The sequence below is a fragment of the Poromitra crassiceps genome (assembly GCF_964638095.1).
Source record: "Poromitra crassiceps genome assembly, chromosome: 2".
NCBI lineage: Eukaryota > Metazoa > Chordata > Actinopteri > Beryciformes > Melamphaidae > Poromitra > Poromitra crassiceps.
Window position 1 is genome coordinate 4712616 of NC_139624.1, and position 26332 is coordinate 4738947.

The window sequence follows — 26332 nt, forward strand, 5'->3', positions numbered from 1 at the left end:
CCTCCACCAGACTGACCGGAGTGAACCTCTCCACCTCCACCAGACTGACCGGAGTGAACCTCTCCACCTCCACCAGACTGACCGGAGTGAACCTCTCCACCTCCACCAGACTGACCGGAGTGAACCTCTCCACTTCCACCAGACTGACTGGAGTGAACCTCTCCACCTCCACCAGACTGACCGGAGTGAACCTCTCCACCTCCACCAGACTGACCGGAGTGAACCTCTCCACCTCCACCAGACTGACCGGAGTGAACCTCTCCACCTCCACCAGACTGACTGGGGTGAAACCAAGACGGGGGACTTTTGTAGAGTCTGAGCCGAAACCACCACAAGCTGACCTGACTCTGTCTGTCTGAGTAACGTCTGAAAACAACTCAACATCTTCCAAAACAAACAGCTGCATATTCAAGACAAACAAGGGGAAAAATGGGGGCGGGGCTTAGTAGTTATAGTCCTTGCATATTAGCTTTTCATACGTCTTAGACTGAGAGAGAGAACTGCCTATTTTGAAAGGAGGTTGAAGCTGTAAAATGTCCTGAAGTCTCAGTCTCCAGAACTGATTTCTTGGACTCTTCTCGATCTCTATTAGATGCTGCTGACTGGACTTTTTCTATATAAAACTATAGACAGGTCATTTTATTTATGTTTCGTCCGTTTTCTCCCCAGTATTTCCTCTGTAGAAACCTGTACATGTAATGGACTTCTTAGCATTGATTAATCGATTCATATACACTGGTCAATTCTTAAGTCAATTCATGAGAATTGATTAGCCCAGTGTATGTCACTCAACATGGGGTCGCCAGAACACCAGGGGTCCCTGAGGGCATTCCAGGGGGTCCCTAGCAAATTGATGCATTTTTAAACTTCATTATTTTGTCATTTTAGAATGACTGTTCTGATCCTAGTTTCTCAGTCATCTCTCTACCTACAATACAGACAGTCAGTTATCTCTCTACCTACAATACAGACATTCAGTTATCTCTCTACCTACAATACAGACATTCAGTTATCTCTCTACCTACAATACAGACAGTCAGTTATCTCTCTACCTACAATACAGACAGTCAGTCATCTCTCTACCTACAATACAGACAGTCTGTTATCTCTCTACCTACAATACAGACAGTCAGTTATCTCTCTACCTACAATAGAGACAGTCTGTTATCTCTCTACCTACAATACAGACAGTCAGTTATCTCTCTACCTACAATACAGACAGTCAGTTATCTCTCTACCTACAATACAGACAGTCTGTTATCTCTCTACCTACAATACAGACAGTCAGTCATCTCTCTACCTACAATACAGACATTCAGTTATCTCTCTACCTACAATACAGACAGTCAGTCATCTCTCTACCTACAATACAGACATTCAGTTATCTGTCTACCTACAATACAGACAGTCAGTTATCTCTCTACCTACAATACAGACAGTCAGTTATCTCTCTACCTACAATACAGACAGTCAGTCATCTCTCTACCTACAATACAGACATTCAGTTATCTCTCTACCTACAATACAGTCAGTCAGTTATCTCTACCTACAATACAGACAGTCAGTCATCTCTCTACCTACAATACAGACAGTCAGTTATCTCTCTACCTACAATACAGACATTCAGTTATCTCTCTACCTACAATACAGACAGTCAGTCATCTCTCTACCTACAATACAGACATTCAGTTATCTCTCTACCTACAATACAGACATTCAGTTATCTCTCTACCTACAATACAGACATTCTGTTATCTCTCTACCTACAATACAGACAGTCTGTTATCTCTCTACCTACAATACAGACAGTCAGTTATCTCTCTACCTACAATACAGACAGTATGTTATCTCTCTACCTACAATACAGATATTCAGTTATCTCTCTACCTACAATACAGATATTCAGTTATCTCTCTACTAGGGATGTCAATTTTCGGTTAATTTCACTTTCGATTAACCGACGCTAATAATCGATTAACCTATCGATTAATTCATAATTTTTTAATATAAAAAAAAAAAAAAAAAAAAATTTTTTTTTTTTTTTGTCTATTTACTCAATGAACTCATGCCCAAACAAGGCGTGTCTATTTAGATGCTGAAATGTTAATGCTTTTTGTGTTAGAATTTCTAACACAAAAAGCATTAACAAGCATTAACAAAAAGCATCAACATTTCAACACAAATTCTTTTTGTGTTAGAATTTGTAACACAAAAAGCATTAACATTTCAGCATCTAAATAGACACGCCTTGTTTGGGCATGAGCTCATTGAGTAAATAGACCAAAAAAAAAAAAAAAAAAAAATTTAAATATTAACTGATAGACCGACAGCAATAACCGAACAACGACGTTAGCGACGGTTAATCGATTAACGGTTAACCGTTGACATCCCTACTCTCTACCTACAATACAGACAGTCTGTTATCTCTCTACCTACAATACAGACAGTCAGTTATCTCTCTACCTACAATACAGACAGTATGTTATCTCTCTACCTACAATACAGATAGTCAGTTATCTCTCTACCTACAATACAGACAGTCAGTTATCTCTCTACCTACAATACAGACAGTCAGTTATCTCTCTACCTACAATACAGACAGTCAGTTATCTCTCTACCTACAATACAGACAGTCTGTTATCTCTCTACCTACAATACAGACAGTCTGTTATCTCTCTACCTACAATACAGACAGTCTGTTATCTCTCTACCTACAATACAGACAGTCAGTTATCTCTCTACCTACAATACAGACAGTATGTTATCTCTCTACCTACAATACAGACAGGCAGTTATCTCTCTACCTACAATACAGACAGTCAGTTATCTCTCTACCTACAACACAGACAGTCTGTTATCTCTCTACCTACAATACAGACAGTCTGTTATCTCTCTACCTACAATACAGACAGTCTGTTATCTCTCTAACTACAATACAGACAGTCTGTTATCTCTCTACCTACAATACAGACAGTCAGTTATCTCTCTACCTACAATACAGACAGTCAGTTATCTCTCTACCTACAATACAGACAGTCAGTTATCTCTCTACCTACAATACAGACAGTCAGTTATCTCTCTACCTACAATACAGACAGTCTGTTATCTCTCTACCTACAATACAGACAGTCTGTTATCTCTCTACCTACAATACAGACAGTCTGTTATCTCTCTACCTACAATACAGACAGTCAGTTATCTCTCTACCTACAATACAGACAGTATGTTATGTCTCTACCTACAATACAGACAGTATGTTATCTCTCTACCTACAATACAGACAGTCAGTTATCTCTCTACCTACAATACAGACAGTCTGTTATCTCTCTACCTACAATACAGACAGTCTGTTATCTCTCTACCTACAATACAGACAGTCTGTTATCTCTCTAACTACAATACAGACAGTCTGTTATCTCTCTACCTACAATACAGACAGTCAGTTATCTCTCTACCTACAATACAGACATTCAGTTATCTCTACCTACAATACAGACAGTCTGTTATCTCTCTAACTACAATACAGACAGTCAGTTATCTCTCTACCTACAATACAGACATTCAGTTATCTCTCTACCTACAATACAGACATTCAGTTATCTCTCTACCTACAATACAGACAGTCTGTTATCTCTCTACCTACAATACAGACATTCAGTTCAGTCATGGAGTTCTGGACTCAATCATCTGACAATAAAACATTTTCTCACATTTGTGTCTGTGTTTCGTCAAATGTGTTCTGTGGCTTTAATGAGGACTAAATGTGTTCTGTGGCTTTAATGAGGACTAAATGTGTTCTGTGGCTTTAATGAGGACTAGATGAGGGATCCTCGACATGGAAAAGGTTGTGAGTCAGTGGGTTAGGTCCATGTTGAAGGCTTTTACTGCAGAGCCCCTTCACACAGATCTGCATCTATGTCCTTCAGAAACTGCTTTATCGTTATTTTATGACATTTGGAAAGACATGGAACAGGGTTCCCACACCTTAACTCATTGAGTGCCATGGACGGACATGTTCGTCATTTCAAATAGTAACATAGAGTGCCAAGGACGGACATGTTCGTCAATTGCGTTTTTTGACGGTGGGGCGTCGATCAAAGCCTTCTGCCTCTCCTGTACAAATATTATAGCTATTGGAGGTCTATAACCTATTTTACAGAACCCTTAGGTGGCGACAGTGCTCTCCAGGTTAACAGAAAGGCAGAGAAAAACAGAGAATAAGTCGTTGGGGAAACAGAAATCGCATCGCATCCGTATGCATCGATATGCATGAAGCGTTTTAACGTTAGATGTGCCTGCAACAGGCAGCAGCCAATCTGCTCCCACAATTGAGCTCCTCCACTGCTGCGACAGCCCATTCGCATGATCATCGTTATTATTCTCAACTGGAAGCATACAGTAGTAGCCGGTGACAAACACACGCGGAAAAAGCTGGATGTCGCCGCGCACCCTTCACAGTGCAGTCAGAGCAAACTCAGCAGAGAGCCACCTCCCATACAGGGAGGAGTGTGCAGTTGAGGCGAGGCGGGGCGGGGGGGGGGGGGGGGGGGAGAGCAGCACACAGCCACACAACACCCAGACAGACCCAGGCAGCAGGACAGGGTTGGCAAACGCAAGCCAGAATATCCGATGCCCACCAGCAGCAAGAAGCTGCAACCAGCAGCGCACGCAGGGGCCAGCTAAAATAACCATATATATATGGTTGCAGCTAAAAATATTATTCTGCCAAACAAAATTCCCTGGCCTCACTGTTTTATTGAAGGAAATTATTTTTGAGGTGTGACTACATCAGAAAATTAGCTTCAGAGTCAGTGATGTGTTTGAAATGTTTAATTTCACAAAAGGGCCATTATCTCAGCTTCTAGAAAAAAAATGCTCTTTTTTGTTAAATCAAGCTATCTTCTCCGGCTGATAACTAAAGAACGGAAAATGATATCAATAAACCTGTTTTTGCTGATGATAGAAAAGAGTCTAATCGTTCTTTTTGCGTGTTCATTGTTTACATAGTAATATCACACAATATTCTGTGGGCCTCGAGAAATCACTGAAAAAAGCTCTGAAACTCTGGCACTGGGAGCGTCCGTTCTCCAAAAGTGGCTGGCACTCAATGAGTTACACCTTAAACATCAAATGCATGGACTTTTCAAGGACATTCCAGGCCCAATTCCCTCAAATTCAAGGACCCAACACAGCCTAGTTTGAGAAACTGGTCAAGGTTCATTACTGTTACAACACTGAGGATGTTTCTAATGAGAACTAGCAGCTTTACAGAGGCTCACAGACAATTAACAAGAGAGAGAGGATTGGATGTGTTCATTTCTATTCTTGCGCACACACAAAAATAAATTCAAGCCGTTTCAATGAGCCATGTATACAGTGTTTATGTCTATTTTCAAAAACTTTCAAGTTGTTTTTTTCAAATTCACAAACTTTCAAGGATTTCAAAGACCCGTGGGAACCCTGACACAAACAGTTTTTTATTAAATGTTTTTGATCAAGTCCCCCCCCCCCCCCCCTCCCCAATTGTACTTGTCCAATTCCCCCTGCTGTCCCAGTCGTTGCTCCACCCCCTCTGCCAATCTGGGGAGAGTTGTACCTGGCGACTGCGCACGCTTCTTCCGATGCACGTGCAGTCACCAGCCGCTTCTTTTCACCTGATAGCAAGGAATTTCAACTGCAGGATGCCGCTATTCCCCCTGGTTCCCCTCCCCCCAAAACAACCAGAGGAGGCACTAGTGCAGCGACCAGGACTCATAACCCACCCGCAGAAACGGCCAATTGTGTCTGTAGGAACATCTGACCAAGCCGGAAAGTACCGCTGCCGGGGATTGAACTCGGGTCTCCGTGGTGGGTGAGTGCTTTTATTTCTACACTAGCCAGACGCCTCGTGTAAACAGTTTATTGTCTATGAATCAGACGGGACGAGCTCTGGTCTCGGCCTTGACTCCGTCTCAACACTCTCTGGACACTCGACTGCACCTGGACTTGTCTGGGAATGGACTTGGACACGACTGACGCGGTCTTCACTGAGGCCCTGGCTGCTGGGCGTGAGTCTCCAGACTGTTTTTAAACAGGTTGGAAACAGTCTGGAGGAGTGTGGCGAGCGAGGCCGGCGTGCCGTAAAGCGAGCGAGGCTGGCCCGCTGTAAAGCAGTGAAGTTATTGACGCTGCTGCGCGCTGTGCACCCCCCCCCCCCCCCCCCCTCCCCGTTTCTCCTTACCTCCCCCATCTGGAAAGCATCAGGGCTCTGGTCTGACTGGGAGGAGGGGAAGGCCCTAACAACTGCTAATCTATTCACAATGCCGGGAAAGAGAGAGAGCGCCTCGCTGCCTTTCATACGTCTCAAACACCCTGTCCAATGTTGTGCCTGGGCCTGCTGGAAGCTTTCTCCAACTCCTCAACTACTGTACAGTGTACACTCTCACTTCTCTCACCAGCGCTGGATCAACTACCTGAAAGTCACACTTGAGTAAAAGTACAGATATCTGACCAGAAAATTTGGTAGAAGTTAAAGTCACCTATTAGAATATTACTGTAGTAAAAGTCTTGACGTATCTGATATTTACTGTACTTAAAGGGACGCTTCACCAAAAAACAATGCTGATTTATGTTGCACATAAGTTCATTTAGGTTGAAAGTTATTGAGAGTTGACTTGAGTTACAGTTAAGTGTGGACCGGTGATGTCATCACAATGATTCAGTGCCTTACTGTAACAAAGTATTATTACTTACATTACAGTGTAAGGGTTACATCACTGTCTCTCACCGAGGCAGCGGCTTCCCCCTGTTTTTCCCAGCATGCAGCACTGACTGAGTTGTTGTTGAGTGCAGCTGGGGGCCGTATGGAGAGTCTATCACTGTGTAGATAAGAGCTGAGAGTCTCTGACACCTCCACTTCCCTCACAGAGATACTGTGAGAGATGAGACAACCCACAGCGCTGCACACAGGCTGCAGCCATCACAGAGACACTGTGAGAGGAGAGATAACCCACAGTGCTGCACACAGGCTGCAGCCATATCTGAACATGTTGCACTCAATATTAATCAGTTACAGAAGAGGGAAGACTGATCGACTTTAGTGCTGCCATGATTAATCAATTAGTTGTCAACTATTAAATTAATATGCAACTAACTTTTCTGATTCCAGCTTCTTACATGTGAATATTTTCTGGTTTCTTTACTCCTGTATGATGGTAAACTGATTATCTTTGGGTTGTGGACAAAACAAGACATTTGGGGACGTCATCTTGGGGTTTGGGAAACACAGATCCACATTTTTCATAATTTTGTGACATTTTATAGACCAAACAATCAATCAATCAATTAATTGAGAAAAGAATTGACATTTAAAATAATTATTAGTTGCAACTATAGGGATGCGCAACAAATTTCTAATTTTTGAATAATTGTTTTTATTATCAAGATCGACTTTTATTATTATTATTATTATTATTATTTGCATTTTATTTATGGGCGCCTTTCAAGGCTCTCAAGGACACCGTACAGACATGGTTAAAACAAGCAGCAATAATCAAGGAATAAAATACAAATACAAAATATAATTTAAAAACAACAAGTAAGTAAAATAATTAGTAGAGAGAATAGGCCAGTTTAAAAAGGTGTGTTTTCAGGTGTGATTTGAAGATGGAGAGAGAGTCAAGGTGTCGGATGTTTTGTGGGAGGGAGTTCCAGAGATGGGGGGCAGAGCAGCTGAAGGCTCTGGACCCCATGGTGGTCAGCCGGGCAGAGGGTATGGAGAGTTGGAAAGCAGAGGAGGATCGGAGAGCACGGGAGGGAGTGTAGGTGTGAAGGAGTTCAGAGAGATAAGGAGGTGCAAGATTGTGAAGGGCCTTGAAGGTGAGAAGCAGAATTTTGTAGTCAATCTGGTATTTAACAGGGAGCCAGTGGAGCTGTTGAAGAACGGGAGTGATATGCTGAGTGGAAGGGGTTCTGGTAATGATACGGGCGGCTGAGTTTTGAACGAGTTGGAGTTTGCGGAGACATTTGTGAGGAAGACCGAAGAGGATGGAGTTGCAATAGTCAATGCGGGATGTGACCAGGGCGATTATTGAAAGTCGTAAATCGTTTATTTAATTTTTAATTTTTATTTTTACCAGCGCCTGGCTCAAGAATGACACGTTTGTCCATGTGACGTTGCCATAGGAGCTGCACACCAGAGCTGCGCACTAGAGCTCTGGGCTCAGCTGACAGCAGTGCAGCACCCAGTAGCTCTAGAAACGCTAGAAATGCAGTAGAAATGGTCTTAAACTGTTTATATTACAGCAACACTCAGCCACAAGGAAAGGCTTTCATGGCTTGTTACTGCATGAAGAAAAGCTGATATTCTGTCTTCTGTTCCCTGAGCCATCTCGGCGCTACGCTAATGCTAACGTTGCTAACGGCTAACGTAGGTCTGGCTGCCTATTGACAATAAGAGTGCCAAAGACCCCTCTCCCTGTCCATGGGATTTCATCCGCCATTCATTTTTCCATAGACCTTGCGTAAAATGCGTATACATTTTTTTTTACTTGGTCAAACCAAGCGATTCAACTATACTTAGAATCAGGGGAGACCATGTCAAATTTGACTCGCAAATTATTATAAAAAAATGTTTGGGGTGGGCGAATTTCGACGAAAAGTCGACTTTGGCCCAGCGAATCTGGACTAGTGTTTTTGCTAGAAATGCCCATCCCTAGTTGCAACCCTAATTGACTGTGAAAATGGTCACGAGTTGTTGCTGATGCTTTAGATTTGGCACCAATGGAATATTATAGTCAGCGGATTGGAGTTTTAATTACAAACATTTCTCCGAGTCAGAAATAATCTCATTGGTTGAGTTAAACATCAGTGGGCAGAGCCAAGGAAGCACAGTTTTTCCAGTGCACATGTTAGCTAACTGGTGAATTTGTATGGCACACAAGAAACCTTTTCAAATGAGTAACTCTAAAATGTAAACAGTGACTTGTATTGAAGCTCAGCTAACTAGCTTATCTAGCTACAGTAGCTAGCTATAGGCTAGAATGGCTAGTTTCAACATGAAGCTCAGCGAGCTAACGTTACTTCGATAACTTAGTATGATAGCTTGTATTGTTTCAGTTAGCAGCAGAGCGCTGGGCTTCATAATATTTTCTTCCTCCTCTCTTACCTCTAGGGGTGGGGGGGGGGGAAATCGATACACCATAGTATCGCAATATTTTGCCTGACGATATTGTATCGATATTTGGACGCCAAGTATCGATATAAAAAAAGAAAAAAAATGGCCACCGGACATCTGCCCGAAGCGCCCGATGTTGCAGTCCGTGCCTGCAGTGGCGTATTGAGTCCAGAGAAGCTTAATAATGTAGCCTACATGTGGGGCAAAAACAAAACAAAACAAAAAAACACTGCATGTTTTACTTCCAGTGAGGTCAAGGAAAAGGTAGGAAAAGGAGTTAGACAATATATCGAAATATCGCAATATTCAATATATCACAATATCGGCGATATCGCAATATCGGCGATATCGCAATACTATCGTATCGTGACTCTAGTATCGTATTTTACTATCGTATCGTGGCTATCTGGTAATTCCCACCCCTACTTACCTCTTGTCTTTTTCACTGAGCTTAACCTGAAACTCAGTGAAAAAGGCAAAGGCAAGAGGTAAGAGAGGAGGAAGCAAATATTATGAAGCCTAGCGCTCTGCTGCTAACTAGTGCTGCCAACTTGTTTCCCAGGAAAGCTATTTGCCGTATATAAATATATGAACCGCACCTGCTTTGTGTGGCCCTTTTTATCTGCATCTCTGATTTTGATGTGATTTTTATTGTCTTTGTATGTACTTCAATTATGTAATTGTATTATTGTATAATGTTGTAACCAGCTTGCTGTCAAAGGTCCTCCCTGAATAAATAAAGGTGAAATAAAATGAATGAAAACAAACAACCTACAGTCCCACTCGCAGCAGAGGGAGGGGGGCTGCACTGTGTGTGATCATCAGACCTCTCTGGATGACAAGCAAGTAGGGCAAATCAGCGGCTGTACAAAATGCTTTGGGATTCAACACGAGAACATTGTTCCCAACTTCCCGTGGTCAGAAAAAGTCGCCCAGATTTGTCGCTAGTCGCTTTTTAGGAAATAAAGTCGCCAGCGGGGTCTGAAAAGTTGCTAAATCTAGTGACAAGTTGGCAACACGATTAGATCCAATGTTACTTAGCGAGAAACACTGTGGTGCTTTAGCTCAACCAATCAGATCATTTTATGATCTGACAAACATTTGTAACTAAGACTACATAATCTGTGATGTGTGTCCATCCCAACATAAATCCCTCAGACTGTAATGGTTTCTGTGCTGAGAAGTGAAGGAACCATCCAACAGGGTTTCACATGACTCCTCCGCTCAGCGTTCTCTGTTGGCTTCAACATCAAGTGAGTTTTGTCGTTTATTCTGCACGTGTTTAGTTTTCAGTGGTCTCTGGAGACTCACTGCCTCAACCAGACCCACGAAGAGCCGTGGAGCTCCAGTCTAAATCTGCCTGGCTCACACATCTCCACAGCTCAAAACAAGCGCTCCTCTCTCTCTCTCTCTCTCTCTCTCTCTCTCTCTCTCTCTCTCTCTCTCTCTCTCTCTCTCTCTCTCTGTGTCTGTCTCTCTCCCTGTCTCTCTTTCTCCCCCTCTCCCCGTCTCTCCTCCTCCTCTCTCTCCCTCCCCTCCTTCCCTCTCTCTCCTCCTCATCTCTCTCTCTCTCTCCTCCTCTCTCTCTCTTTCTCCTCTCTCCCTGTCTCTCTCTCTCCCCCTCTCCCCGTCTCTCCTCCTCCTCTCTCTCCCTCCCCTCCTTCCCTCTCTCTCCTCCTCATCTCTCTCTCTCTCTCCTCCTCCTAGATCTCTCTCTCTCCTCCTCTCTCTCTCTTTCTCCTCTCTCTCTCTCTCTCTCTCTCTCTCTCTCTCCGTCAGAGGCAGCTTCTTAATCAGTGCCATGGCTGGCTCTGGAGCTGCTAATTCAGCAGAAATAATGGGGCGCTGGAAAACAAAGGCTGGGCGGTTTAAGGGCTTTAAGATGTGCTGGAGAGCCACTCGTAAATTAGCGTGCCAGAGCCAGAAGAATTTTCCCCCCATGTGGAACTCTTTTTTCCCCCCATGCAGAACTTTCTTCCCCCTGGTTTTCTTTGGAAGGCCTGCACACACACACACACACACACACACACACACACACACACACACACACACACACACACACACACACACACAGACACACACACACACACACACACACACACACACACACACACACACACACACACACACACACACAGCCTGCTCGGTTATGAGGCCCGCTCTGTTTTCTCTGGCAGCAGCAACTTTCCACATTTCACAGAGAGAAAAAGTCAATTGAACAGAAGGCCGTGAATCAACACAGCACAGTCAAAACTAGGGCTTGGTTAGAAAAAGAAATCAATATATATATATATCGAAAACAATATTCAATTGAACTGATATCGATTCATAAATCCCAATATTGATCTTTTAATAGCCTATAATGCCTTTTACCGTGTATGCTTGAAGCTTTAACCCTGTTAAAAGACTGGCGTGGTTTGGTTCTAAGCGCAACAAGATCTCGTAAACAATTGTAACTTTGTAAAATTACTATTAACAGGTTAGACTCTAACCTGTTAATAGTAATGTTTACAATTACAAGGAACCCGCTAACCGTTAGAGGGTTCCTTGTACAATTTTCAGCATTAGTTATTTGAGAATCTCTTTCATACAGACCAAAGCAAAATTGGTATTGTAACTGAAATATCGATATTGAATCGTATCAATTTGAATCGGGAAATCAGTGGCGATACCGAGCCCTAGTAAAAAACCAAGTGCCACGGCCTAATAGAGTCCCACAGGAGACCTGCACTTCCAGCTCTACGTGTAAAAGTGAATGGAAAAATGAAAAGTCATAAAAGTGGTCCTCATTCGTGAAGATGATCTTGCTGCTACAATGGCAGTATAATATATATGGTATAACTGCCTATCCCCATTCAGGTGCCCGAAATACACATTCCAACAACGCCAGAAACACTCAAATCCATACCGAGACCTAACATAGAGGGTTCCAAGAGCGTTCCCTCTGTGACCAAAGTTACTTCCTCGTTTGCCATGAGGCGCATGCGCTGTACTGATGACTGCACACAGCGCATGCGCCTCAAGCCAAACGAGGAAGTAACTTTGGTCACAGAGGGAACCCTCTTCGTTAGTTTTCGGTAAGGATCTACCTCGAAAATGACTGTTTCACGTAACTTTGGATTATTATTTCATGGCGTGGCGAGTACACGAGTCACAACATGTACATGTGAGTGTTTCTGGCCCTGTTGGAATGTGTATTTTGGGCGACTGAACGGGGATAGGCAGTTGTACCATATACTATTGTAGTGCTAACCTATTAGCAGTTAGCGGTGTACTGCTGTTTGTACTGCGTGCATAGTGAAGATTAAGGCATCCACATTCTACATTTAATATTGGCAATATTTAAAATGGGCAAATCTTGAAAAATGTTGGCATATCCCTTTAAAGTACAACATTATTTCATTTACAAGAAGTGAACAGAATTAGAGAATGTAGAAGAATGAAACTGTAGTTTCTCTGTTATCTCTCATGGACTTCTGGACTAAATCAAATCGGACAATAAAAACATATTCTCAGATTTAGGTTCAAGAATAAATCTCATCAAATGGGGGTCTGCAGCTCTAATGTGGACAACACTCGGGTCCTTTGTCAGAAGGTTAGGATCACTGCTTTAGGAAACAGCGGCGAGGCTGCATCTGCTGCTAGAGCTTTGACTGCTTTAACAGCCTCAAAGTCTGTCCAGCAGATAAGCTTGAATCAACTTTGATGGTTGTAAACTCTGTAAATAAACAACATGTTTATGTTACTATGCTGCCAAGTAGAGCTCTGCACGCCGTAGCCCGGCCCGTGCCCGAGACAGTCGAGCCCCTACCCGACCCGAGCCCTAATTGTTTATTTAAAAAGCAGGCCCTACGTGACCATCGGGTCCCGTCGAGTTCGGGTCGGGTATCAGACCTCTACTGCCAAGCCATAATAAACATTATGGATGTGGATCAAATTGCAATTATAATATTTGATATAATAGACTAGTGTTTAATAATAGAACAATTACTACTACTACTACTACTACTACTACAACTACTACTACTACTACTGTTATTAAACCACTACGACCACTATTACGATTACTACTGCAACAGCAACAACCACTAATAATAATATGATAGTGACCCAGAAAGCCTCATCTGTAATGGGATAGCAGTGGGAGAAGGCTGGTTAATAATTATGTAGAGTGTAAAGAGACGATCACACAGTGATGTGTCAACAGCTTTCTGAAGGACTGACCACCTGCTGTGAGCAAAAACACCAAGGCTTCAACCAGTGACTTCAATACAAGCAGTTATGGTGGTGTTAGGTCTGACACAAACCACCTGGAAAAAAAACTTCTTATATTCCTGAAAGTGCAAATTCTTGTCATTTGTATTGTGTCAGATATGATTTTTGTCCTGAACTCCATGACTGTCTGTCTGTAGTCGTGTTTCCATTACCATCAGAAATGCGCAAAATCTAAATATCGCAATAGAAAGTGGGTAATGGAAACACGTAAATTTCGAAAAACCTCCCAAATATCGCAAAAAGTTTTTGCGCTCTCATGAGGTGGTTTTTCAGACGTGTCGATATAGCAGTTTATCGCAAAAGTGTAATGGAAACACACTTTTCCGCATTTGCACGTCATGTGACCCATTCTCCTTTGGAAAAGGAGCGAAAATGAAAGGAAAATGAGGGAGAAAGGGTTCGATAAGCCGTGGCAAAACCTTCGCAGCAAGAGGAAAACTTTGAAGCAACGCTACCTAGCAGAAAGACGTGTTGTGCAAAAGCGGAGCCGGAAAATAGATCATGTTTAATGGGAGAAATCGATCCATGCCTGTGTGCGCGCATTTGGCACAGCGGCGAGATGATCGGCGCGATGAAAAGCACACCGGTGCGGTGCTGTTGACTGAAGTGATTAATACATTACACACGTTTCAGGTGCAATGTTATAATTATAATACACGATATTCTGACTATTGCACCATATCAGCCTTTCCCCCCCTCCTCCATCTCTAAAATGGGACAAGTTGTAGGCTACCTTTTTTCCTCTGCCTGTCGCGCTCACTGCATTCACCGCAGCCCGCAACATGTTCTTTTGAATTGATAATCAGGCTCGTTTATATGCGTTGTAACTTCATGTTGTGATTTGCATTGACCATTGGTTGGATTTGAGCATGCAGGGGACGGGATATGGGGCAGATCCGCGTGCGTAATCACTGTGGCAGCTGCTGGTAACGGGAATTGCGAAACTCAACTTCAATGGAAACGCCTACAAGTCGCAATTGTACATTGTCGAAGTTGTAGAAATATCACAATTATTTTGCGAAAAACTGTAATGGAAACACAGCTTGTATTGCCGGTAGAGAGATAACAGAGAAACACAGCCTGTGAAAGCCGCGTTCGTTGCGGCATCATTACTCCTCGCCTCCTGTTTAAAAGTCACAAGGAGGGAATGACGTGTCATTTTGTTACGCCTTCGTTCCACCAGTGGAGGCAGTATCAGCCCCGAATCAACGTCTGTTTAAAAGGGTAACCCGCGGGAAGAAGGACCGAAGCACAGCTCATTCATAAAAAAAATGACAGGAGGACTGAGAGGAAACCACCTCCAGATTGAAGTTCTACTATCAGAAATAAGTTAATAGCTAGTTTCTAAGTAGTAGTTATTTACAAGACATAAATACAGGCATTCCACATGCCCTGTTTTCCTCATTTTCAGGTCGCAGTTCAAACCGATTATCGTTTCTGCTGATGCTAATCAAACCAAAGTTGTCAGGGTGACTTACATGTTTAAGTCACCCTGACAACTTTGGTTTGATATTTTACCCTAATCTAACCAATCGCCGTAATCCTCATGCCAAAGAAATCGACATGGCTCTGCCTCATGCGTACACACAACCAATCATCACTCCCCATGCCTAAACCCAACCCAATCACAGGTGGGGAAAGAAAATCTACCTTCGCCATCCTGGGAAAACAAACAAAACAAACAAAAAAAGAGTACACGGACCATGAGGGGGCGGGGTAGTCTGGGTGAGGGGGCGACGCCCCCCCCACGCCCCCCCACGCCCCCTCGTGACGCCGGCTCTGCTTAAACAACATTTTTAAAGCTGGAAATAAGGTCCAGGGTGTAAAAAAAAATCTGAATTCTCCTTTGAATCAAATACAAAATTAGCCTATGTGATCCATGACTGCAACAGGAGCGCCAGGAGGAATGCTCCGTGCCTACAGTTTATAAGTAGGTCATCGTAGGCTATTTATGCCCAAACAATGTTTACATGAATAGGCTAAATTAACGGACATAATAATAATAAGCTTAACGACCTGTCAGAGGACCGCTCGATTGCAGTTCTTCTCACAATACGCCCGCAGCAGCTTCCCACATTTATCTTTCTTTTAGCATGCGTCTGCATCTGTGTCGAGTCATGGTCTACAGGTGAGGATATTCCCTCTGTTCTGTCAGTGATTCCATTCCACCTGGCGTTAACATGCCTTTTCTGCCATCAGATTGCAATCAGATTGTATTTGATCACTTCAGCCTGATTCCATTTACACCTGGCGTTAACATGCCTTTTCTGCCATCAGATTGCAATCAGATTGTATTTTATCACTTCAGCCTGATTCCATTTACACCTGGCGTTAACATGCCTTTTCTGCCATCAGATTGCAATCAGATTGTATTTTATCACTTCAGCCTGATTCCATTTACACCTGGCGTTAACATGCATTTTCTGCAATCTGATTGCAATCAGATTGTATTTTATCACTTCAGCCTGATTCCATTTAGACCTGGCGTTAACATGCCTTTTCTGCCATCAGATTGCAATCAGATTGTATTTTATCACTTCAGCCTGATTCCATTTACACCTGGCGTTAACATGCATTTTCTGCAATCTGATTGCAATCAGATTGTATTTTATCACTTCAGCCTGATTCCATTCCACCTGGCGTTAACATGCCTTTTCTGCAATCTGATTGCAATCAGATTGTATTTTATCACTTCAGCCTGATTCGATTTACACCTGGCGTTAACATGCCTTTTCTGCCATCAGATTGCAATCAGATTGTATTTTATCACTTCAGCCTGATTCCATTCCACCTGGCGTTAACATGCCTTTTCTGCAATCTGATTGCAATCAGATTGTATTTTATCACTTCAGCCTGATTCCATTTACACCTGGCGTCGTTAACATGCATTTTCTGCAATCTGATTGCAATCAGATTGGAGGAATGGTTGTCCTCTCAATCCGCATAAAGTTGCTGTATCCAGATTGAGAGGACACATTGCATTTACACTTGTGTTCAATGTGTACACAATGCATCCCTGACCACCTCCGGAGGTGGTTTGGCCGATCAGATTGCAATCCTTCTTCAATGCGTTTTGGGGGTGTTTTACACCTGTACTTTCAAGTGATAAAACACAATCTGATTGCAATCTGATCACAGAAAACACATGTTAACGCCAGGTGTAAATGGCCTCAGTCTCTCCTCAAAACCATCCACCACATTTTTGTATTCCCTTCCAGCAGGTAGGCTACAGCTGTTCACATCTCCATGGCAACAACGACAGAGTTCACACCTCCTTTCCTTGCGGAAAGGCCGTGTTTCTGTGTAAACGCACTTCGAAATCGCTTTCTGTGTAAAAAGGGATCTGTGTAAAAGTGACTTACGACTCTTCTACATGCTCTAATTGCGTTAACTCCATAATGCTGGAACCCCCTCGAGGACCCCTGGTGGTCCGCGGACCATAACTCCAAACAGCAGGAATGTTTGGCAGCAGATGGTTTGAGTTTCCAGACGGTTCTGATCTGGAGTCTTTCTGCGTCAGAGAATAATAACGAAGTAGATAGAGAATAAATCTACGCTGTTTGACTCATAAAGCGCCTTCCTGCAACACCCTGCTCCTTTAACTCAATGTGTTTTCCAGCCAAACTGCACACGCAGGAATGCAGGCAGTGGTGGAAAGGAACTAAGTACATTCACTCAAGCATTGTACTCAATTAAGGACAATTTAGAGGTACTTGTACTTTACAATTATAAATCAACTAATACACTATGATACGTTGTTATAGGTTAAGCTTCCAACTTCCCAGCAGTATACAAAGTAATTCACCCTGTCCAAGCCAGAGGAGGCTCAATAAATCTATATCTATAAATAGATGATCTCTCAGTGTGTATTGTCTGTGGAAAGGGTGTGAAGGTAAATCAATCTATAAATAGATGATCTCTCAGTGTGTATTGTGTGTGGAGGAGGTGTGAAGGTAAATCAATCTATAAATAGATGATCTCTCAGTGTGTATTGTCTGTGGAAAAGTTAAGAAGGTAAACCAATCTATAAATAGATGATCTCTCAGTGTGTATTGTGTGTGGAGGAGGTGTGAAGGTAAATCAATCTATAAATAGATGATCTCTCAGTGTGTATTGTCTGTGGAAAAGTTAAGAAGGTAAACCAATCTATAAATAGATGATCTCTCAGTGTGTATTGTCTGTGGAAAAGGTGTGAAGGTAAACCAATCTATAAATAGATGATCTCTCAGTGTGTATTGTGTGTGGAGAAGGTGAGAAGGTAAATCAATCTATAAATAGATGATCTCTCAGTCTGTATTGTGTGTGGAGAAGGTGAGAAGGTAAACCAATCTATAAATAGATGATCTCTCAGTGTGTATTGTCTGTGGAAAAGGTGTGAAGGTAAATCAATCTATAAATAGATGATCTCTCAGTGTGTATTGTGTGTGGAGGAGGTGTGAAGGTAAATCGTTCACTGCCATTGACGAGATATCTCGTCTTACAAAATCCAACGGTTGACTGCCAATGACGAGATATCTCGTCTTAAAAAAAAAATATTTTTTTTTGACGGTGGGACGTGGATCAACGCCCCCCACGTCTCCTATAAAAATATTGGAGCCACCGAACGTGTACAACCCATTCCACCGACCCACTAAGTGGCGACAGTGCTCTCCAGACTAGAAAAAGCCGAGCCAAAACTGCAGGGGAACGCGCGAGGAAACCATTCTCTCATACTGTAAAATGGATTGGCGAAAACGCTTTCGCTTTCGCGCATTATCGCGCTGGGAGCTGGCGGTGGGGGATTGCAAATTTGCATAATAGATTATGGGTGAAACACACTTTGAAACACCAGCAGAAAGCGCAGAATCGCACGCAGCTTCATTCCAGCTGAGCTCAACCGAAAACCCAGAAACGAACGAGCCTCATTCTCATACTGTAGGCGAAAACGCTTTCACGCTGGTGCACACGGGCGCACAACGGTTGGGGGTTCCAAAAATAGACTGGGTGGAAAACACACTTTGAAACACGCAGCATAAAGCCTAGAATCGCACAAAGCTTCATCAAAGCTCTCAAACCCAAGAAACGAGTGAGCCCCATCCACACTCGCCGACGAGGGGGCCGCCAGGGAGGGAGGCTGCTCACTGCTCAGACAGGCAGTAGAAACTCGCTTGTGACAAACGCTGCTGAAAGCCACCAGACACGCCCATGAAGGGAGGAGTTTGAAGGAGAGGGCGTTCAGAACTATATTGTTTAGATGTCTGATCTCTCACTGATGCCAAAAATAAATGGTTAAAGTGACTGTTCTGCCTGTTTGATTGAATTTCACAAAACTGCGATTATCTCAGCTTTCAGTCTCAGACGCTGAAACCATGCTGTACTCAACGGCTAATATCTACATAACTACTAACTCTACAAACTAACTCTTTTAGACAGAGAAAGCACACATTCTATTAGTACTTTTGTGAACTTTGTGTTCACAAAGTCCAAGCAGAAAATAATCCTCGGCTCTTGTAAAATGAGCCAGAATCCTAAAAAAAACCCTCTGGCAGAAGCTACCTACAGTAAAAAAAAACGGCTGGCAGTGAATGTGTTAAGTAAAAGTAAAATTACTGATTTTAACAATCACTCAAAAAAGTACATAAGTACATAAAAAAAAGCGACTCAATTAACACATTGACTGCCAGCCGTTTTTTTCTTGCTGTAGGTAGCTTCTGCCAAGCCGTTTTTTGAGGATTGTGGCTCATTTTACAAGAGCCGAGGATTCTTTTCTGCTTGGAGTTTGTGAACATACAATATCTCAAAAGTACTAATAGAATGTGTACTTTCTCTGTCTAAAAGAGTTAGTTTGTAGAGTTAGTAGTTATGTAAGCATTAGCAGTTGAATACAGCATGGTTTTAGCGTCAGAAAAAATATTCAGAGATAAACGGCTTTTTGTGAAATTCGATAGAACAGTCACTTTAACCATTCATTTTTGGCTCTCTCTCTCTCTCTCTCCCTCCCCCTCTCGCTCTCTCTCTCTCTCTCTCCCTTCCTCTCGCTCTCCCTCCCTCTCTCTCTCTCTCTCTCTCTCTCTCTCCCTCTCGCTCTCCCTCCCTCTCTCTCTCTCTCCCTCCCTCTCGGGAGGGAGACGCACTAGGTTTAATCCTAGTGAGAGGGGGAGAGGGAGAGAGAGAGAGAGAGAGAGAGGGAGGGAGGGAGAGAGAGAGAGCGAGAGAGAGAGAGGGAGAGAGCGAGAGGGAGAGTTGCTTCAACTCCTCCCTCCGTGGGCGTTCTTCTTGGCTGCAGCGGCCGTCACAAGCTTGTCACCAGTCTCAGTGCTTTGCTGCTGTCCTGTGCCTGTGGCTGCGCGGCCGCTGTTTGAGGAAGTCGGCATGGACTCGCTCGCTTCTTGGAGTTTTGGTTGAGAGAAGCTTTTGCGATTCTGGTCATATTTATGCTGCGTGTTTCAAAGTGTGTTCCACCTGTAATCTATTATGTAAATTTGCAATCCCGCATCGCCAGCAATCAGCGCGAAAACGAAAGCGTTTTCCCCCATCCATTTTCATGAGAATGGCTGGGGTGAGAATGGCGTGACAAGTTAAAAAAATGCTTGCCTTCCTCTAGTCAGGAGAGCACTGTTGCCACTTAGTGGGTCGGTGGAATGGGTTGTAAACGTTCGGTGGCTCCAATAATTATATAAGAGATGTAAAACTCAACTCGTCGTTGGCAGTGAACAGCTGGATTGTGTTTGACGACTCAACTCGTTCTTGGCAATTAACGTGTTAAGAGAGTAATCGTAATTTTACTTTACTGTAAAGTAGGGGTGGGGGAAAAAATCGATTCACCTAAGTATCGCGATTTTTAATGTCACGATTTTTTGGATCGATCTTTTATTCCAGAATCGATAATCGCAAATTAATTTTTTTTTTTTTTTTTTTTGGGTGCTTGCAGTCAGGCCACTCACTGAACAGCAGGCCAGGCGCCGCCTACTGGTTTACTAGTGGTTTTATTACTTTATTAGTTAGTCTGAAGTAATAATTACACTTCAGGGTTAAAGTGGGTGCATCTCATTGTAAAATTGGACTTCAAACGGCCCAAATCTGGCTTCAAATGGCCCAAATTTCACGCGCGTTGGCCCATATCGGCCTGGCCTGCTTGGTATCTAATGCCCGGCCTGAATTATGATCCCAGTCCACCCCTGTTTTTAACTATATCGCCCAGCCCTACTCATGATATATAATATACAGTCTCTAGTGTATGATTCAACTTTTCCCATGTTCTAATCTAGTGTAAAAAAGCAAACAAACTGAAAAAAGAAAAGAAAAAAATAAACAAAAATCGCAATAAATCGTAATATCGAATCGCAATAATCGTAGAATCGCAATACTTAAGAATCGCAATATAAATAGAATCGGCACCCAAGAATCGTGATAGTATCGAATCGGGAGATAAGTGAATCGCCACAGCCCTATAAATCAATCTATAAATAGATGATCTCTCAGTGTGTATTGTCTGTGGAAAAGTTAAGAAGGTAAACCAATCTATAAATAGATGATCTCTCAGTGTGTATTGTCTGTGGAAAAGTTAAGAAGGTAAACCAATCTATAAATAGATGATCTCTCAGTGTGTATTGTCTGTGGAAAAGGTGTGAAGGTAAACCAATCTATAAATAGATGATCTCTCAGTGTGTATTGTGTGTGGAGAAGGTGAGAAGGTAAATCAATCTATAAATAGATGATCTCTCAGTCTGTATTGTGTGTGGAGAAGGTGAGAAGGTAAACCAATCTATAAATAGATGATCTCTCAGTGTGTATTGTCTGTGGAAAAGGTGTGAAGGTAAATCAATCTATAAATAGATGATCTCTCAGTGTGTATTGTGTGTGGAGAAGGTGTGAAGGTAAACCAATCTATAAATAGATGATCTCTCAGTGTGTATTGTCTGTGGAAAAGGTGTGAAGGTAAACTAATCTATAAATAGATGATCTCTCAGTGTGTATTGTGTGTGGAGAAGGTGTGAAGGTAAATCAATCTATAAATAGATGATCTCTCAGTGTGTATTGTGTGTGGAGAAGGTGTGAAGGTAAATCAATCTATAAATAGATGATCTCTCAGTGTGTATTGTGTGTGGAGAAGGTGTGAAGGTAAACTAATCTATAAATAGATGATCTCTCAGTGTGTATTGTGTGTGGAGAAGGTGAGAAGGTAAATCAATCTATAAATAGATGATCTCTCAGTGTGTATTGTGTGTGGAGAAGGTGAGAAGGTAAATCAATCTATAAATAGATGATCTCTCAGTGTGTATTGTGTGTGGAGAAGGTGTGAAGGTAAACTAATCTATAAATAGATGATCTCTCAGTGTGTATTGTGTGTGGAGGAGAAGGTGTGAAGGTAAACTAATCTATAAATAGATGATCTCTCAGTGTGTATTGTGTGTGGAGGAGAAGGTGTGAAGGTAAACTAATCTATAAATAGATGATCTCTCAGTGTGTATTGTGTGTGGAGGAGAAGGTGTGAAGGTAAACTAATCTATAAATATATGATCTATCAGTGTGTATTGTGTGTGGAGAAGGTGTGAAGGTAAACTAATCTATAAATAGATGATCTCTCAGTGTGTATTGTGTGTGGAGGAGGTGTGAAGGTAAACTAATCTATAAATATATGATCTATCAGTGTGTATTGTGTGTGGAGAAGGTGTGAAGGTAAACTAATCTATAAATAGATGATCTCTCAGTGTGTATTGTGTGTGGAGAAGGTGTGAAGGTAAACTAATCTATAAATAGATGATCTATCAGTGTGTATTGTGTGTGGAGAAGGTGTGAAGGTAAACTAATCTATAAATATATGATCTATCAGTGTGTATTGTGTGTGGAGAAGGTGTGAAGGTAAACTAATCTATAAATAGATGATCTCTCAGTGTGTATTGTGTGTGGAGAAGGTGTGAAGGTAAACTAATCTATAAATAGATGATCTCTCAGTGTGTATTGTGTGTGGAGGAGGTGTGAAGGTAAACTAATCTATAAATAGATGATCTCTCAGTGTGTATTGTGTGTGGAGGAGGTGTGAAGGTAAACTAATCTATAAATATATGATCTATCAGTGTGTATTGTGTGTGGAGAAGGTGTGAAGGTAAACTAATCTATAAATAGATGATCTCTCAGTGTGTATTGTGTGTGGAGAAGGTGTGAAGGTAAACTAATCTATAAATAGATGATCTATCAGTGTGTATTGTGTGTGGAGAAGGTGTGAAGGTAAACTAATCTATAAATATATGATCTATCAGTGTGTATTGTGTGTGGAGAAGGTGTGAAGGTAAACTAATCTATAAATAGATGATCTCTCAGTGTGATGTGTGTGGAGAAGGTGTGAAGGTAAACTAATCTATAAATAGATGATCTCTCAGTGTGTATTGTGTGTGGAGGAGGTGTGAAGGTAAACTAATCTATAAATAGATGATCTCTCAGTGTGTATTGTGTGTGGAGGAGAAGGTGTGAAGGTAAATTAAAGAGACGTTTCCATAACGAGCAGCCAGTGGAATGACAAGAGCCCATTCAGCAGGGAAACATAATTTCTTCAGCTTGATACTGGTCTTTTCATCATGACAGCACAGTGTGTGGGCTCCACATGACCCCAAACAACACAACAACACTGTGCAAAACATTGTTTCTCCTGATGTTCTGACTGGTACCTGAGGGAACTTTCCCAATCATGCAATTTGCATGTTTAAAAAGCGCTAACATGGCGCTAACATAAGACACAGTTTGATCACAGTTTTATATTGTTTTATCTCACCTGAAAATTTTCTGCAAGCGATTAAACGGGACAAGCAAGCTTGTCTTTTTTGGAGCTCACAGACTATTTTGGTAACTAATTTACTTTTTATTTATGCTTTTTTTCTTCTTCATTATAACTGTATGTGTTAGCCTACTGGCTGATGTTCTGAAGTGTGAACTTGCATAAAACATTAAATTGCAATAATCTTTTGTGGGTTTAAATTGCTGGGGTCACTTTGATCCCGCAAAGATAAAAGATGTTCGTTTATTTTAAAGGTATGAGTATGCAACTTTTTAGGGCCCTTAAAATGTAAACAAACCTTTTCTTTTTTGTTGCATCTTAAAGTGGCATTCTTGAAGAGCAGCACTTCTAGATGGACAATGTGCTCTTTTAATTGTTATTATTGTACCATAACTCAGTCAAAACACAAGCCTGTTTTGCTCCTATGTTTACAAATGTAAACAAACGGTATATGGTTTTTCAAGTACACCTAAAACTCGTTTTTAGCTTTTACAAACTGATATTGTATGAACATGTATCAGAGCTGTACCAGAACAGAAACTACTTTAAACTGTAAATAAAAAGGAAAAGGAAAGAAGTTTACATTTGAAGGGCCCTAAAACGTTGCGTAGTATAGCTTTATTTGAACATATTATTAAAGAGACTCACAAGCTGACAGTCCATCCCGGGACCCGGGCTGGAGTTTGACCCCTCTGCCTGCTGCAGTCCACGGCCTGACCCGCGCATGCGCAGAGAGCGGGGCAGTCTGCTCCACATCCACGCTGCACGATCCCCACAAACAGCAGCAGGGCACATGACGTCACAAAGCTCACAGGCATGCTCCTTTAAAGTTCTCCTCTCCCTGAAGAGAAAAGCTGCAGATTTACTCTCCAACAAAACAAAACAAAATCCAAAGACACCCCAAAAGTATCCAGAGAGACGTGACGGTGTCCAGGAGGAGAGTCGGTCCTTAAAGCCGGCTCCTTGCTCGTGTTTGTCGCGGTGGGTTAGTGAAGTATAAAAGGAGAAAAGCGTGAGTGGCAAACTTTCCCATCCCGCTCAGCCTGGGAGAAACTTTCCTCTGTGCTCTGTGCCTCGCCTCGCTCTGCCTGCCTCTGCTCCAGGCTCACCAGCCACACAGCACGGAGCCTGCCAGAGGTATGCAGGGGGCGGGGCCGGGGCCGGGGGGTGGGGGGTGGTGGTGGAGAGCAGCATGGGAAATGTAGTTTAGCATAGCAACAAGGCACAAACGCACATTTCTGCATTCAAATGTCTAAAAATGAGTTTGAGTTGTGCACTTAGGCTACATTATGCCAAATGTTTCCAACAATGTTGAAACCCAGAAAATCCTTAATTTTATTCAAACCAGTTAAACAGTTAACACATTGAATGCCAGCCATGTTTTCATTCCTGTAGGTAAGTTGTGCCAGGGGTGTTTTTGACGATTCTGGCTCATTTTAGAGACAGCCGAGGATTCTTTTCTGTTAAGAATTCATGAACACCAATCATCTAAAAATAACTAATAGAATGTGTGCTTTCTCTGTCTAAAAGAGTTAGTTTGCAGAGTTAGTAGTTATGTAGATATTAGCCGTTGAGTACAGCATGGTTTCAGCGTCTGGAAATTTATTCAGAGATAAATGGCTTTTTGTGAAACAGTCACTTTAACCATTCATTTTTGGCATCAGTAAGACCGTCAGACATTCTAAACAATAGTTTTGAACAGTAATTTCCTCCATAACAACAGGAAACACCCCTCTCATTCAAACTCCCTCCTCCCTCCTCCCTCCTCCCTCCTCCCTCCTCCCTCCGCTGTACAGCGGGCGTGTCAGAAGCGCTTTTGCTGCTGCCTGCCTGTGTGCCTGCCTGCCTGCTTGCCTGCGTGCAGACGCTCCTTGTGCGAGTCAAGATGGGCCGGGGAATGCGTGGGCGATGGGCAGATGTTGATTCTGGCCTTTCTGAGGTGTTTCAAAGTGTGTTTCACCTATGATCTATTTTGCAAATCGCTCTCCGCTCTCTGTGTGCTGCTGCCGGTGCGCGGCCGCTCTCAGGCAAGACAAGTCTGTTACTGTAAAATCGCCACGGCATTTCCTTGAACGGCTTGGTCCCGCGGCAGTTTTTTCTTTGATTTCGGTCGTCTGGGGGAGCACTGTCAACACTTAGTGGGTCGGTAAAATAGATTATACACATTATCTTGCTCCAATAGTGATCTCGAAGATGTAAAAGCGGTTGATTGATGTCCCACTGTCAAAAAAAAAAAATCTTTATGTAAGACGAGTTAGTCCGTCCTTGGCACTTAAGCGCTGGATTATGTAAGACGAATTAGTCCGTCTCTGGCACTTAATGTGTTAAACAGTTAGTAGACGGACAAGCCCGTCTTTTATTGTCACACGAACACACCCAACACATGCATGCGGCCACAAACACACACTCATGCTGACGGTGGCCGGTGAAATTTGTCCTCTGCATTTAGCCCATCCAGACTTGTCCTTTCCTCCGGGGGGCAGGCCAGGAGCAGTGGTCGCTTTTTCTTTCCAGCGCCCGGGGACCAACTTCGGATGTTGTCGTCACTGGTCGGATGACGATCTTCTGCATGTTTTTAGTGGGGGGGTTATGTACGGAGGAACCCCCTGGGGAGCACGGGGAGAACATGCAAACTCCACACAGAAAGGGCCTTTCGACGAGATAACCCACCTGGGCAGTAGGCACTGAAGATATGGGGGGGAACACAACCCCAGCGCCCACAGCGTCCCAGGCAAGAATCGAACTCAGGACCTTCTAGCTGTGAGACGACAGCGCTACCGACTGCGCCACCGTACCCCCGTACGGTCAGTCAGTTTCATTTGGGGTGCGTTCAGAAATAGCACTCTGAGCGTGCAGAGCGCACACTGAACTGTTCGTAAATTGGTAGCGCTGTTGTAATGTACCGTATCTTCGCTCTCTCATTTCAGTGTAGAGCGTCAGAGTGGATTTACGAATGCACCCTTGGTCACCTGTCAATGCCGCCATCAGAGGGCTGCAGGCTGTTAGCCGGATGGCTCCAGCCGACTGTTTTCTTACTGTTCCAAGTTACGTCATCGTCACTTTTTAGATCTTTGTCGTTGAGAGCCAAAGTGACTTCCTGCTTCAGCTATGAACCAGCCGTGAAAGAAATATGGTGGTTGTAGACTATGGCG

The 26332-nt window shown here is 42.8% G+C and overlaps 1 protein-coding gene across 1 annotated transcript in view; it reads right to left on the minus strand.

Moving 5' to 3' along the window:
- Positions 1–24226, minus strand: part of lrig3 (leucine-rich repeats and immunoglobulin-like domains 3) — a 79155-nt gene extending 54929 nt beyond the window's left edge. Inside the window, exon 1 of the mRNA XM_083660099.1 lies at positions 23829–24226. Coding sequence (XP_083516225.1) covers positions 23829–23998 — 170 coding nt within the window. The 5' untranslated portion in view covers positions 23999–24226. The remainder of the gene's footprint in view (positions 1–23828) is intronic.
- Between the last annotated feature and the right edge of the window lie 2106 nt (positions 24227–26332).